This window comes from Centrocercus urophasianus, unplaced genomic scaffold (assembly GCF_019232065.1).
Source record: "Centrocercus urophasianus isolate 14NV4802_14NV808 unplaced genomic scaffold, USGS_Curo_1.0 seq_29, whole genome shotgun sequence".
Taxonomy (NCBI): domain Eukaryota; kingdom Metazoa; phylum Chordata; class Aves; order Galliformes; family Phasianidae; genus Centrocercus; species Centrocercus urophasianus.
In genome coordinates, this window is record NW_024884855.1 from 6,204,927 (window position 1) to 6,221,185 (window position 16,259).

The 16,259-nt window shown below is 43.6% G+C and overlaps 1 protein-coding gene across 3 annotated transcripts; it reads right to left on the reverse strand.

Moving 5' to 3' along the window:
• Positions 1–1,659: 1,659 nt before the first annotated feature.
• IL4R (interleukin 4 receptor) lies at positions 1,660–16,163 on the reverse strand. 3 transcript variants are annotated; one of them, XM_042828134.1, is made up of 10 exons: positions 15,992–16,163; positions 12,104–12,211; positions 9,009–9,138; positions 7,750–7,901; positions 6,597–6,751; positions 5,861–6,017; positions 5,296–5,395; positions 4,630–4,699; positions 4,442–4,518; positions 1,660–4,343 (listed from the first exon to the last, which is right to left on the reverse strand). In XM_042828134.1, exons 2-10 carry the CDS (start codon positions 12,168–12,170, stop codon positions 2,351–2,353), a joined length of 2,901 nt encoding a protein of 966 aa, XP_042684068.1. In that variant the 5' UTR covers positions 12,171–12,211; positions 15,992–16,163; the 3' UTR covers positions 1,660–2,350. The 3 variants fall into 3 exon arrangements, with proteins under 3 accessions (XP_042684068.1, XP_042684069.1, XP_042684067.1); XM_042828135.1 differs by lacking the exon at positions 15,992–16,163 and adding an exon at positions 15,311–15,785; XM_042828133.1 differs by lacking the exon at positions 15,992–16,163 and adding an exon at positions 11,491–11,744 and having other exon boundaries at positions 12,104–12,170.
• Between the last annotated feature and the right edge of the window lie 96 nt (positions 16,164–16,259).

The window sequence follows — 16,259 nt, forward strand, 5'->3', positions numbered from 1 at the left end:
CTCTGGGTATGCAAACAGGTAAGGATGACACGGAGGTGGAACAATTGTGAGTTAGTAATGAATGGCTGAAAGTCAGCACAAGTCTCCGTTTGCACTCCAGTCTCACAAAACAAACTGAGAAAGACTGCAAACACACTTAACTGCAAGAGGCAGCTCTCCGTCCTGATAGGAGCAATCTGCTAGCTAAAAAGGTTGGAGGATCCCAACCTTTTCCCAAACACAGATCAGCCCCCAGGAGGTGTGGCTCAGGTGCATACACATTCTGGAAGTCCTAAAAGTCAGAACTCTCACACCCTCTCAGCAGATCTTAATCTTAAACCTCAAACTTATCATTTGAAATGTAGCTATGGCCCAGCAGCCTATAGCAATAGCTCTAGATTGCAGAAGTGGAGGAAGTGGGAGCTGGAATGCTGAAATCACATTTGAGTCACACACATACTGTGCCTCCCTTAGCACAGCGGGTAGGCAGGCCGGCTGCACACAGTCCTGATGTTTAAACACCAGTCCTGGGTTCTGCTGAGGCAGGAGAACAGGGCTCCTCCTTCCCAAAGGGATGCAGTTTGATTTCACCAGAGGGCTGGAGTACTCAAGAACACAACATCTCCCAATGGAAATGAGCAGACAGGAAGGTGCAGCTATGTTGGGAAAACATAAATAAGTTTGGGGAAAAAAAAAAAGTGAAAACAAAGCTGGGGCTCAGCAGAGGAACTGCTGCAGCAAACAGCCTCCAAGCTGGCATGAGCAGAGCTCTCTTGGCTGTTCCAGCCACATGCAGGCCATTCCTACATCCCCAAGAGCACATGGATGAGAGCACAGGCAGAAGGGGAAGAAAACAACACTGACAGCACCATGCCTCCCTTCACACCCTGCAGCACTGCCACAAACAGTGAGTAATCCATTCTGGGTAGCTGCAATAACTGGGGGCTTTTGCTTAAATATTCGTTAGGATTTAGGGAAGTGAGTCATCTTAATCAGGAGGCAGATTGTGGCCTTTGTGCACGCTCTCATCCCACCATTTTAGTGACTTTGCTTAGAGTCCTGCAAAGCCTCTTCACTTTCATGCCCCGCAACCTCACAGTACAATTCATCCCCATAGTTTTAATTAAAAAAAGAATGATTACCATGTTCATCAGCACTTCATTTGGCTCCACCACACATGTTAATCGTCACAGGCAAATACAGACACTTCACTCTGAGTCTCCTTTCTGGGCTTATATACCACTTTTTACTGCTCCGAGAGTGATGTATGAACACCTCTGCTGCTGAGCCAACCTGGAATTTGAAGTGTAGCTGGACACAAATCTTACAAAATGTGTCAAATGAGTTCCTGTGTAGCAGCCACCTGTTATCTTTCCCTCTTCATGATTGGCAACAGGGTTTTCTAAATAGGTACATATGTATTTCTATGCATATAAAATAACAGTCCTTAATTATTTTGTGCTGCTGCCAACATACTGAGGTGGAATTTACAGTACCAAAATACATAATAATGCCTTAGCAAAATTCAGAATCATGAGTATGACTTCTGGAATAGCTGCCCAACCAGAGCTTAAAAGCAGCAGGCATGGTTTCCATTGTGACTGGACAAAAAGCAGCAGCGAAGGAACAATCCATGAGCTTACACAGTCTAACCACAAACCAGAAAACTTGCAGAGAAACTAATTTAGAAACATGCGATTTTATTTACAACAGTGTAAATATAAAATATCTGTTTACTTCCAAAATAATAAACTGAGCATCAATAAAATAATTTCTTTAGACCAAATGATGGTAATATTTATTTCATATCTCAATTGAGCAAATACAGAAACATACCACATTCTGGTGCCATGGACACAGGACATCCCAGCAAATAAGTATTTGAACGTGCAACGCAATCTGTGCAAATCAGCCACTTCCTCTTCAAGGTCCCTTCCAACCCAAACCATTCTATGATTCTATCTCACCTCCAGGTGCATCAGCACTGTTCAATCACCTCGCTTGCTTCCCAAGCAACATACAGAACCACAGCAACAAGCACAGGAGACGTGCTGAATAAGAATGCCAACTTGATGCATCTCCTGCTCACTTGCAGAGAACAACCACCACCAGAGAAGCCTTAACACTGGCTTTGCCTCCTTGAGAGTGCAGTAGCTCTGTGTGTTAGCTGCTAGCCCCTTCTGTACCCAGGGGTCTGCCTCATATACCAGCTGCCAGTCCAGCAGCAAGCATGAGCATTACAACCCAGCAAATCCATGTCTGAATTGTAGTAACCATCACTGTAGGCAAGATTGGAATAACAAAGCACTTTATCAGTTTGCCTTACAGTTTTTTTTTCCAAAGGTTGGTTTGGCTGTCCTGGTAAACACGGCTAGGCAACCTTCATGTAACAGCTGTCCTCCTGGGCAAGAGCTTGTAGAAATTCAACTTTTTTCTCATTCTTCCTGTTGTTTTCCATTAATAGTTCTGATGATCTTTTTCTAACTGCAGGTGCCAGTCCAGAACTCTCATTGTGAGTGGTGCGAGAATCAGAAAGATGAGGGTTATCTGCACAAACAGCAGCTGACTTGTCTGAGACCAAGAGCTCCAGAGGCTCTTCTGCAGTTTTTAGAGTTAGCCCCATGCCATCCAGCAATTCATCAGGTAAATTTGCTGCTGAGCAACTACACCTTCTGTTTGACACCTTTTTATTTTCCTCTGAGTTTCCAAACATCCTCAAATGGTTGCGTGGGGCACACTGGAAGTCAGTACTTATTCTGTCACTGCTGCCCCCTGGCACTCCTTCACCACAACAGTTCAAGTCATTATGTTTTGTTCCCCTTATAGCTCTCCCTCCATTACAGTCTTGACAGTTCAGCTCCAAGAAATGCAACAGCTGTTTGTCTCTGCTGGTGTTTTCATCTTTGTTATCACTCAACAGCTCATGAGAGCTGACAATCGAAAGGCTGTCATCACTACTGCATGCAACTTTCTCACTAGAGCCTGCATCCGGGGCAATGCCAGAATCAAAGTCCTGTACAGTCAAACACTCACGGCCATCAGGCTCATGGGTTATGCTATCTGGAGGTGTTTCTTCCAGGCTGTTGTACAAAAGATGAACTAAGGGTTCGTACAGTGACTTTGAGATAAACTCACTGCTACTGTCAAAGTGTGCACCACTACATTTAACTGCAGCATCAAAAGACTTATAACCAGATGGCTGAGGTCCAGCAGGGCAAGAAAGCACGCTGCCTTCCTTTTGAAGATTTTGATACACTGCCTGCTCATGAATTTCTTCCTCTGGTAGGAAAGCTGGAACTCCATCATTCACATGTGCCTCTGAAGATTGGGTTAAAGATGGCAACAAGCACATATTTTCAAAGTGCATATTCAAACTACTGCTAGCTAAAGACTGAGACATTAAGGCATCAAAGCTCTTGTACGCAGAGCTACAGGGCTCCACAGATGGAGACGCAAGGGTGTCCAAGCTCTTGTATGCAGAGCCACAGGACTCCACACATGGAGACATTACAGCATGAAAGCTTTTGTATGCAGAGCCACAGGGCTCCACAGATGGAGACATTACAGCATGAAAGCTCTTGTATGCAGAGCCACAGGGCTCCATAGAAGGAGATATGAGGGTGTCAAAGCCCTTGTATGCTGAGCTGCTTATTCTGTCAAAGGCTGGTTTATTTAGAGATTCCCAAATAAGCACAGATGAGTCACGCTGACTTTCAGATCTGCACGTCAAAAGGCTTTGTTGAAGCTTACAGGGACTCTCTCTTGCATCCAGAGAAGCAGAATTTGTGCTGGAGCTCCGATAGCCAGATTCAAAGGATTCTTCTGATTGTGCAGACTTCCTGCTGGTTGTACTGCAATTATACTCATCCTGAGAGGCTCCAGTAAAAGGAGAGTCTCTATGAGAACCAGCTGACTGCTGACTCCGGACAGCACTTTCTACTAGATTTTTTTGAGAAAGATTTTCTGACTCAAGTTTCTGAAAGATTTCACTTGTAATGATGTCTGGATCTTTATCATCTTGCATGCTTTTTTCATCTGCCAAGAGCTCCATGAACATGTTAGCTAGTGCATCATTGTGTTCAGCGTGCTCCCTCAGCATGCTGACACTGCTCTCACAAGGCTCAAATACGGTGATCTGGTCGCTGGTCTTTTCCTGGTTCTCAGCCTCAATGTCTGTTAAACGTTCACAGATTTCCACAGACTCTTCAACAAGAACAGTCTCAGGGGTTAAAACTGCATTAATGCCTTTTGGAAACCACACTCCAGGCTTGCAGCAACTGCAAGATTTCTCAATGTTTCTGATGTTATCTTTTTCCTTGAAGTTCTGGCTTGACAAACTTTGAGCCTGACAGTTTTTGCAACTTCTGTTTTTGGAAATAAGAAAGACAGAAATGTTTATGTAATAGAAAAATGTCATGCTGTGAAGCTGAGGTTCTCCCCTCACCCTATTTATCTTACTTACATTTGCTTTTCCACATGACTTGGCTTTGAATCATAGAAAGGGAACTTCATTTCATCAATATAGTTCAAGACTGAAAACTGATAAAACAGAAGTGTTAGGACACACAAAATATGTTTAGTATTTCCCACATTCCATATTCTATTCCTGGTGATCAGGAAAAGGTATATTTTGCAAAGCCCTTACATTACCTTGACATTTTTTACAACCAAATGGCTCTTCGCAGGGTTTGGGATTTGATCCCACCATTCTTTCTTCATTCTGTAAGGCAAGAATAAAAACTGTTTGCTTTAACTGAATTTTGGCTTGATCAGCATGCTTCCTGCTGCTGCAGTACAGATTGCTAAGAAGGAGAGAAGAGCATAGAAGAAAGTGCTTGTTCTGCACATCTCCAAAAGCTGCTTTTCATAAACATATCTGCACTAACTTTGATTCATATGACTGCTCTACACAACCACAGTCATAAGTTCTTCCAATTGCCTTTAAAGTGATGTGTGAAACAGATAGGCTCCCACTTTCATATTGCCACTAAAAATGTAAAAAGAAATGCACATATTTAACCATCATTACTGGAACTCCAGCAAAGATTGGGATTCAAAGCTAACAGACCCATAAATGCAGCCTATTTTAGTGCTGTAATAAGATCATTCTAGTGAGATTAGTAAAAAATACTCAATTACCTTTTCAGAAAATGACAGAGTGCAGCAGATTGATGTTTAAAAGATGTTTGCTCACAGAGTTTGAGTTAAAGTTACAAAGGAAAATCCCATACTACTAAATGTTCAGTTAAACAACGGCAATACTGGCATCTGTGCAAAGTGCTAGTCTCTAAAACCCATGAGCAGTATGATACCTACTTGGTAAAACAGAAATAGCAAGTTACAGCTACTCCCATGATCAGGATGCAAGATATAGGAACAGCCATGTGCAGAATGTCTTCAGATGTCACTTGATAATCTGTAAAATAGATATATTTACATACATACATATACACATACTGACAATACCAAATCCGTCACCAAAAAATGCTACTTCAGAGGATGTAAAATAAAGCCTTTGCAGATCAACAGCAGAACCAGTGGCGATGGCATGTGTCACATCTAAAGGCCAGTGCAGATCCTTCAGTTACCTACTGTCAGTGAGGTAGGAACTGGGATAGCCACGTGTACTGTGAAGCCATTTGTCCACCCTCAGAAACAAACCCATCTCAGTCCCTGGAACGGAACTGTAGTGCAGCTGTGCTCTCACCCTCTGTGCTGCTCTTAAGAAATATTATTTTTAGAGCCTCACCCCTCTAATGGAAAATTGAGAGCTACTTCCACTTCATTCTCTCTTACTCATTTATATCCACTTGCTTTTATTATTATTTTTAAGTTTAAATGTCTCTGCTTCTACCAGGCTGTGATTAGTTATAATACTTACCACAGTGAAACTCAACTCCATCACTCCAGTCACTCCAGTAGACTGGGTAGTCTGTATAGTTACACCGTATACTTGCAATGTAATCATAGCCTCTCTGCAAGGAGCTTGCAGTAATTTCAAAGCTTTTGGCCTGGTAGTTAATTGATGTCACAGTAACCTGAAAAGAAGGTAAGACAGTAAGAGTTCACTGATTTTCTTATGGGGATTAGGGCTTGTGGCACTAATTAGATGCCAACTGTGTTGTACATTGCTGTGACTTCTCATAAATGAGCAAGTAAATGACTGTACAAATTATCTGCTACATGCTGTTGTATTGTGCTGTCACAAAAGGGTCATATCTGTGACATGCCATCACACATGTTCTTCCTGGGGCAGAATAAGCCCTGCTCTAAAATGCTGCAGAGATCAGGAGGGCGCTTGAAATGCCTCAAATGCTCCACAGTGTCTCAAACTGCCTCCAGCTTCAGATGTAACAGAAGCACTGTATTTTCAGTCTCCGTCCTGCCTACTGTGAGCAGCTGATCCCTTTGGGGTGCTAGTCAGGAAAGTTTCACTCCTTTAAAGCCTTGTTTGAACCGACTTGGGACTGACACCAACAGAAAGTGCGTGCTTAGGAACACCATGGGCTTGCCCTCACTGGCCCTTACACCATTGTTCATGAAACAATTTCAAAGTCCTTCAGGACATTTAGACCTTGAAGCTCCAGAGATAGAAAATGAGGCCAGCTGTCTCTTACCTCTCCTGGGCGCTGCTTGCTCCAGTATTTTACTTCATAGATGACTGGCTGTCCAAAAAGCATGGATGAAGCAGCATAGCTCTCCTCCCAGCTCAAATTGAAATTACCATTTTCAGCTTTCTCAACAGCAAGATTTTTGGGAGGCCTGGGCTTAACTGTACATTAAAAAAAAAATACAATTAAGGAGAACGTGAAAATGTAGAAGTGTTGAAGTAAAGAAGCAGAGAAAAAAACATTCATCAGAAGCCAAAATGTCAGAGTCAATGCATTTCAGCCCTTTTCACTAAGCTCTGCAAGGAGGCCAAAACAGCACAACTGCGAGGTATTCATCAACAACCACTGAAAACCCAGGCTGGCTGAGCAAACTTCAAACTCTACTTTTGGTGCACTGAGTGCAGCTTTCAACCTGAAGAAGTGGTAACAATCCATGCCCTCACAATTACATGCTGTGCCATATGCTGGGCATACAGCTTCTGACCACCCTGCATTCAGACTGTCCTGCCTACCTGTGTCTTAGAAATTGATGCAGCCTCCTGCGTATTCTGCTGCTGAGTCTCAGTGACATCGGGTAGGAAATAAATCAGATCATCACTGTAGATGAATGTCTGCCCAAGGCACATGGATGATTTCTGAGCCTTTGAGGCGAGACAGTGTTACAAACTCTTATTAGTTTAAACAAACTAGGTGCTGACAGAGAAATAGGAACCGTATCTACGCTTTGTCCTGTGAAAGAGCAGGGTCATTAACTTTTTATCAGAGGATAACAGAGACAGGAATGAAAGAATTTCAGTAGGGAGAGCTTACTGTTCTAAGAACTGGAAGTAGCGTCTTCCTCTTCATCCTTGAATTCTACAGCAACAAGTGAAGTTCTCTAAATACACACTTAAGCCCCCAAATTGTAGATGGCTGGAAGCTGAGATGGTAAAGCTAGAGGAAAAACCATTCTGCTTGCCCCATTTCTTGTATTCTTTCCTTAAGAATCTACTCCAGAATCAGGTTTCTAAGCCAAACATGCTTCTCATTTAAGCCAGCATTACAAATGTCATGTTCTCACATCTACTAAGAAAAAAACTCTTCTGGTAGCATTAATGGGGCATTCTGGTAGCATTAATTAGAACTAAATGTTCTAGTGACAAAATAAACAGTTTCTTACCAACTTGGGCTGGTGTAACACTGGAATTCCACATATTGGTGCCATTGAACTGCAGAGCTAGGATATAGGTGAGACCAGATACAAAATAATCAGGATATATTGTGCAAGTGCACATAAAACTCTCTTCTGCGTTCTCAGGGACACACACATTTCTGAAAAACAGGCAGAAAATTATGACTGTTCACATAGCATAGCATGCTATTTCTTGAAAGTGTGGAACCAAGCTTACCAGTGCGTGGAGCCAGTCAAATCTGATACAGGCAAGTTCAGTTTGTAGAAAAATGTAGTCCAAACAAATCCAAAACAAACCCAAATCCCTCTCAACTCCCAAACCCCTTAATGCTGCACTAATGAAAAGCTAAGAAATGATCTACAAAGTTAACCCTGAAAGCAGCCTTCATCACACTCCGCTTCTGAAGGAGCAGACTGATGCCCTACTAGTCCAGGCACAGTTTTGCTGCAGTGTACAAAGCAAGATTACTCAGAAGTCTCTCTGGAGAAATCACATGGAGAGGAAGAGGAAAGCTCAGATTTGTCTTCCTCTGTCGGAGATGGCAGGAACATTGCCTCTGCTGCAGAAGGCAGCAAACAGCTGTGAACAATGAGGCACACTGTATGCTACAGCCTGGTAAATCATGTGTGGTTTCTCACAAAATGAAGGCTCAGTGCACTGATGAGAACACTCCTGTTTCTGCAAGCACTACTTGACAAATGCTACGTACCAAGAATGCAGAGAAGTTTGTAAAGGAGTCTACTGAGCAGATGTGTCACCAATGAGTATACAGATGTTATAATTAAGAAATATACAGAAAAATTAGGCTAAACAGGTTATCATGCTAAAGAAGAATGGATGGAAAGCTTACCCTTGTCCTGGGCTAGCTGAGAAGACTCCAAGAGAAGTGATCTCCAAAAGGGATCTTTCCCCACTGGCAGTCAGCTCTTAAATGGGGTCTAGCAGAGGTGCAGCCAGGCTCCACCCCTTCCAATAGCACAGGAGAATTGTCTTCACCTGTGCTCCCAGGGCTGACTCATGGCTCACCTCAGGTGGTCGATCTGAGATTCAGGCTGTGATTCAGCAGTTCCCATACACTAGAGCATAATGTTAACTGCAGGACACATCTTCCTCCTGGCAATGAGGACAGCCCTGACTACGCCTTGTCCCAGGCACCCATGACAAAGGGATGGAATCAAAGCTGGTAATGGCTATAGAATATATAAAGTTCCAATGACAACAAAGGAAAGTCTCATTAATCACTCACTCGGGAGGAAAAAATTCCTTCCTGTAGTAGAGCAGGAACTCTTGGGAGCAGTTCAGCTGTGCAGGCACCTTCCAGTGACAAATCAGCTTTTCGGCATAGTCAGTAAAGCATGCAAATTCCTGTATGTGTTCTGTAGCCATAAATGGGGAGAAGCAGCACGTAATGAGATGCATGAAAATCAGAAGAATAAATTGAACTAACCAGTAACATTTTATAAAAATTAAATTCAAAAGGCAAAACGCAGACAACAGTCTGACCAAGCTCACTGCCTACACGCCTGAACTTGTGTTTTATCTACAACTGCTTTAAGCTCCTTAAGCTCATACCTTCTGCCTCCCCTGAGCAGCTCCTCACTGCAAATCTCTCTCTTCTCTCCCTCAATTCCCCCATTAAAACTTAGAGTAGCTTTGGTTGGTTTTCAAAATCCTTTTAGTTAGGATTTTTCTTGGAATTTCTTTACTTACCCTGCCAGAAGCTTTCTGTTGGCAATTATACAAGGGCCATATTGATAAATAATTTGGTTTCTCTGCAGTAAGTAAACATTTCTGCTCACACGGCCTAGCACATTACTAACTCTCCATTCTCATCATTTACATTGCAAATTTAAGACTAGTTGTCAATAATTCACATCCTGTAAGGCCCTTCAGCTACTGCAGGGCTTACTTCAGTGGTGCCTGTTTCAGATCATTCCTCCAAAGCAAAATCTTTTCGTAAGTACCTTACTTTGGTTCTATTCCTCCCATGTTTCTCCTTTTCTGTGGTTCCTTTATATCACGTTTTCTGATACAACTCATGCACTTTGATACAGTACACTATCTGCAAATGCAAAACCTGTGATGGCCAGTTCCCCTTTGGGGTGCACCAATACAACATACAGCAGGATTTACCACTGCATCCTGTGGCACTTCAATAAAAACCCAACTCAAATAAACAATCATTTACCACTGCCAGCATGTGGTCTCTCACACTCATTTCAAACGTGCATCACTTTCGTTTGCCTTTCTACACAGCCTCCCATAAAACTTCATTAACAAGGAGTCCTGGATCACTTGAGAACTCAAATGTTAATGAAGCTCACTTACACAAATGAGGATATACAACACTGCCAAAGAACCATTCATATTGTTAATGAAAATCATGGTAGAAGTTGTCTGATACATCCACTGGTATAAGCCTACAGCTGCTGGTTGCAGCTTGTGGTTTCATTGTTGTTCAGTATTTAGAAAGTGTTTTTCACAAGATAAATATCTTGCCCTGGTAACTAATCTGTGAGAGCTATCACTCAGATCCTCTCTGTGTGGCAGCACCACATTTGCTCCCTCTTGTTCTGAATGGCCCACAGTTCTTCAAAGACAAACAAAACCAAAGGAAAACAAACAACAAAAAACACCAAACTGTGCACCAGTGAGACAAAAGCAAAAATAATTCCAACAGCAGCAAGTTGAAGACTCAGCATCTGCACTACTACAATAGTAACACTGCTCATTTCTTTCAAACAAGAACCACTATTTACTCTGCTCCTGTTTATGGTTTGTTGCCCTATATACTTTTACTATTTCTGTCTTACTTTCTCTTTCAGAAATCTTAAAGTAATACTAACATTCTAATCCCTTTAAAGATGAATTTTACCATTAACATGTGGAAACATTACATTTCACTTTCAAGAACACCTGAATTAAATGAAGCTCTTCCTGCTGCATTAAGCTGATCAGCAGCTTCATCTTGCCTTCCAGGGTCCTCGTGGATTCCCAGCACTATGGATTATTTTCTGTACTCTCTTCCTGTGACCTTTCCCCCTTTCCTCATCTCTGGTACAAAGTTCCTTTTTTTTTTTTTTTTTTTTTTTTTTTTTTTTAAAGTTTTTTTTAAAGATTCATCTCTGAGAATTTCCTTTAGCAACCACATACCGTAAAGAATTCGTTTTCAGTTCACAGACTTAGAAAAGGGAACCGAAACACTGGATTTCTTTTTTAATCCTCAACTGGAATATCATGATGAAAGAACTTAAAATATCCATTAATCAGGGAGGTGGACACCTGTGAAATTAAACCTCGATAACTTAGGGCAAATCTACCCAGATGAGACGGCATAGAAGATGTACTCTCACAAACCTTCATTCTTCTCATTAATTCAAACTGAAAGATTTCCCCCCCAGCACTAGGGGCATGTCTGAACTCATTGCATATAAGAAAATTGCTAAGAAATCTTGTTTTTTGGACAGGCTATTTTTTATCTTAACTATTTTGGTTGGCTTTTTAAAACCAGCGCACGCGCTAACACCAAAAAACCCTGTAGATTTTCGTGACACAACTTAAAAGCTACAGAAAGTAAAATGTAAGACTCATTTTCCAAAGTATCAAGGTGCACCATCAGAAAAACAGGGCTTCCTAAGTTACCTTCATCATGAACTTCCCTCTATGATGAACTTCAGAAAGTAGCCATTAACTAACAAGCAGCATTAAGGCTTCATGCAGCCACACACCTTGCCAGAGCAATAGAGGTGTAGTGAAGAACGCACACGACACCACATGCTGTCCCTGCACAGGCACAAGGCAGGGCACACCACGTCTGACAGTGTCCTCAAAGCTGTTCAAATTCAGCCAACTCAGTCTTCCAACTTTGGAGAACACAGACTGACAGATGCCCATTGGTGGCAGATCTAGACACTACTGCTTTTGTCCCCCATAGGTCTCTGCAGGTCTGCTGCTGGTGAGTGCACAAGGCAAGCAGTGGCAGCTACAAAAACAAACAAGAGATTCCTATGAGATTTCTACAGATGTTGGTGGGTCACTGCCAAGCATCCTGTTTGCAACACAGTGCTCAGAATAGATCAGACAACGGGGAAGCAGAGAACTGACTTTCCTAACCTCAGTTTCTCCTTACTGCAAATTCCTATATTTTTTTCTTGCCTACATGGAAATGGTCAAAAAAGCAAAGAGGTCTAAGACTTTACTACATGGATATTTCTAGCTCTTGAGGTTGCAGATTTTATACTATTTAACATTAATAGTGCTGCCTGCTAGCTATTCCTAGTTGTGAGAAAATACTGTTAGGAAAGCTTAAGTATAATAATTTAAGAACATCGATAGATGTACCTTCCATTGTTGCATATGAAAAGAGAAGGATCCACAGGGTATGCAGCACGGGGAATCTTGCCATCATTTTCACTCTCTGGGCTCAGAACAGTGAGCTGTGCTGAGATTCTGCAACAAGATGACAATAATATAAGCTTACATCAGTCCCAATCAAAGTAAGGGCACAGTTCTTCTCTGCTGCTTTGCTACATGTTAGGATTCGTATCCCTGCAAAGCCCAATCCCCCCAGAAATCTGCTCTGTGAGAAGTGCAGGGGAATAAAGCTAATACAAATGAGCTAGAAGTGCAGAAAGCGCAAGGAAACCCTGCTGTGGCATAACCTTTTAAAGTAATTAGCTGAGACACTACTTAATGACCTTTTGGAAGCATGCATGTGAATGCCATATACATCTAAGAACGCAGAGCCCAAGGCGTGCTACCAAAGCCACATTCCCTCAAATAACTCATCTCAAAAACTGGGAGGATTCTGAAGTGCAGCTGCTTTCTGCTTGCTGTCAGCCAGAATAAACGCAGGGAGGCAATGCCAACAAAACACCGATTTCTTCAACATAACAGTACGAGTACTTTACAGTGAATCACCGCTTTGGTACGCAAGTCAGCCCTGCGATAACCAGCTCATAACCCAACTGGCAGTGCTGATCAGAAGAGGTACTGTGCTTCTATTCCCACATGTGTAATTGATCACTCTTTAAAACAAGCTTCAGAAGCTTTCATTCTTACAGGTTCAGAGATAAGAACACTGAGTGAAAACAGAACATCAGAATGGAAACTGTTTTGAGATCTTATCGGCAGCAACTACTGCTCATCCAGTAAAACACGACCAGCTTCAAAAGTAAGTTTCCCATAAATACTCAAGGAAGCTATTACTCAAGAGCAGATCTTTTCACATTTGGGAACAGAAAACGTGGCTGAGTACAGCAATAACATTTTGGAAAAGAATACAGATGGTTTTGCAGCTGCTTGGAAGAAGAAATAAAGAGCAGACAAATGCAGCACAAGACATTGCTCTGCTCTTCCTCCCATCCTTTTCAGGAGAAGACGTTTGCCTTCCAATCCATTGTCAAGTAATAGGAAACCCTTAAAACTCTGGCAAAGAATCCTGTATCACATAAGCATACATGAATCCACAGATGGCAGCAGAAAAAGTCCTTCCCTTGTAGGAAAAACGCTCTGTGTATGTTGATAAAAATGGAACCCTCAGCTTTGATGAAACAGTAACAAAACAGACTATAAAGTCAACACAAAGGGAGAAAATTCAGAAGTGACCTTTCAACACCTGCAAGCTCTTAAGATTTTATGTCAGATAATGACATAAAAAGGTCAACCTTCATAACATATGTAACACATACAGAGAATACCAAGTACACAGCAAACCTATTGATCTCAGTATATATGAGGAAATAAGGTGTAAGAAGTTTAATTGACTTTCCTAAAAACTATAAAAGATTTGCAGTGGGGCTGGAAGCAGCTTCATCTGTTGGCTTCTGTGCTGGAATCAGCAGATCAAATCATCCCTGTCTACAGAGGGAGAAGGAAAAGAAAAAAAAGAAGGAGAAAAAGATGTGATTGAAAAGATTTCATTTAAAATCTAGAAAAGCAGTAATTTCAGCTGTAGGCCTTTAAGTAAATTAGGATCATCTTTAATCTACAGGTGTAATTTGCAAAGCTTGTGCACAAAGGGTGTGCACCCCAAATGACCATTGATGGTCATTTCGACCTAGGGCTGCTCAATTTACTTTTGCTGCTATTGGACAGAGCCACCCTTCAGTTTTAAATTTATTAAAGCAAAGCCTGTCTTATTCCTCTTGGTTTAATACGCAGGCCATCATTGCTGCCAGAATGAGATCAACAATACAAAGCAACGTTCATCACCTGGTTTTGTATAAAAATGTGAAACAAAAAGAAAATTCAGAACCAAATGATATTTTCTACATGCCAATACAAAGCAGCAGAGCCACAGAAATATAACTCCAAACATCAGCTCTTGGACATGCAATGTGACATCAAATGCAACATGTGGTGAGAAGCGCGTGCCTCAGATGTTTGACTTAAGCTGGGGGTTCTGCGTTCCAATATATTTTCTTATCATAGAACCACAGAATTGCTCAGATTGGAGAAGACCTTCAAGATCATCAAGTCCAACTGCAACCAATGGGAAAGACAAAACATTGCAACCCAACTTGCAACCCAGAGCAGGAAGCTGAATGCAGTGGGTCAAACCCCTGCTCAGAGGGAAAGCCCACAGTGGCTGGGCTTAACTCCATAGCTAAGTAACTCAGGAGCTGAGATGGATCTAGGGGAAAGGTGTAATGGAGACAATAGAAGAAAACAAAGAGCAAAACAGTGCATCTTTTATCACCTAAAATGAACACAGTGCTTGATCATAATTTGAAAAACTGCAAAATAAAGCACTAAGACAGTTTTAGGGATCTTCCAGCTCAGAGCAGCAGAAGCTGTGGAGAGTGCTGAGTATGGACACCTGACTGGAACGCCGAGGAGAGTCACAGAGTTGTGGGGTTGGAAGGGACCTCTGGAGACCATCAAGCCCAACCCCAGCTAAAGCAGTTCCTACAGCAGGTCACACACAGACATCCAGGTGGGTCTTGAACATCTCCAGATCAGAATCCACCACCTCTCTGGGCAACGTGCTCCAGCGCTCCGTCACTCTGACAGATGAGAAGTTCTTCCTTGTGTTAGTATGCAAATTCTTGTGTTCCAGTTTGTGCCCAATGCCCTGTGTTCTATCGCTGCACACCACTGAAAGGAGACCACTCCCACTGACTTGATTCCTGGACTTCAGGTGTTCATAAACACTGATGAGATCCCTCGTCAGCCTTTTCTTCCCCAAGCTGAACAGCCCCAGGTCTCCCAGCCCTCCCTCAGTACTGGAGATACTCCAGGCCCTCATCAACCCCCTGGTCCTCTGCCAGCTTGTCTGCAGGAGATCCCTGCCTTTCTTCAAGTGGGAAGCCCAGAACAACTTGGAGCAGAATGCAGTGCTACCCTATAACTTACAGTACAGTAAATCCGATTTTAAGCTCTAGGAAAGGAACTGAGAGAGGCTGTGAAGTTTCTGTCTTTTGGAGATCTCCAAAAGGGACATAGGGCTGGGCACTCTGCTCTGGGCAGCCCTGATGAAGTGGGGTATACCAGATGAACCCAGAGGTCCTGGCCAACCTCAACCTTCATTCTGTGAGTGAAACCCACCTTTTCCAGCCAGCTTCCTGAGCAGCAGCATTGAAAACATCACTTGGCCACTGCGTGGGGGGAGATAACCAACCCGTGCCCCTCCTTGACAAACAGGGAATCCACGCAGGCTGTCGGTGGGAGCTCAGCTCTCGCACGTATTTAGTTCCGTGCTGTCCTTTACACACGCGTCACTCAAACTCGCCCACGAAACCGAGCATGGCGGAAACTCATCACGGAACACAGCCAGGGAAACTCCAGCAGGAAAGGAACTGGGGCTCAGCTCCTGGAGCTGCTCACGCTGGTCCATCAATTCTGCTAGCCGGTTTTATGACTATCATAAATTGGCCCTAAGCTCTCTGAATACGCACGCACCAGGAATAGCTGTTAAAGAACGAAATCTGCGTTTCAGGAAAAGCTCACTCATCGTTTCCGAGCAGTTTCACGGCGGCAAATTCCCCGAACGCGACACACGTGTCCGGAGAACGCCGCTCAGTGAGCGCTCTGCCGGAACGCCCCGCGGGACAGAACTCCGCGAGCGATTAAGGAACGCCAACAGTGACGCACGACGCGGACCCACAGGGCTCCGAGCGGCTCAAACTCCGCCGCCACGGGCAGAGCCGAGAGCAGAAACGCAGAACCGCCGCCCCGGGACGGGTACCGACGGGTACCGGCACGCACCGAACGCCCGCACGGACTCACCACCCGCCGCAGCGAGGGGACGGGACGGGACGGGACCCGACCCGCCGCCCTACCCGCTCCGCTCGGATCCGCATCCACCTCCCGCGAAGCCACTCCTCCCTCCGTGCTCCGTGCTCCGCCTCCGCAACTCCCGCACCGGGCGCCGAGCGGCAGCCCCGCACGAACAGCGGGCAGGCGGAGCCGGGCCAAGTTTCACGGGAGGACACCGCGGCGCCGGACCCGAAGCGAACCTCGACACCCCGCCCTTCTTCCGCTGCCGGGTGTGGCC

What these genes read in the sequence shown, in the direction of transcription:
- IL4R (XM_042828133.1), bottom strand. Translation starts at nt 11,656, where the DNA reads ATGGGCATCTGTCAGTCTGTGTTCTCCAAAGTTGGAAGACTGAGTTGG. An exon ending in ACCTCTATTGCTCTGGCAAG is followed by an intron (nt 9,139 to 11,490) that starts GTGTGTGGCTGC and finishes TTATGGCTACAG; the next exon opens with AACACATACAGGAATTTGCA. An exon ending in TGCTATTTCTGTTTTACCAA is followed by an intron (nt 4,700 to 5,295) that starts GTAGGTATCATA and finishes CTTGCCTTACAG; the next exon opens with AATGAAGAAAGAATGGTGGG.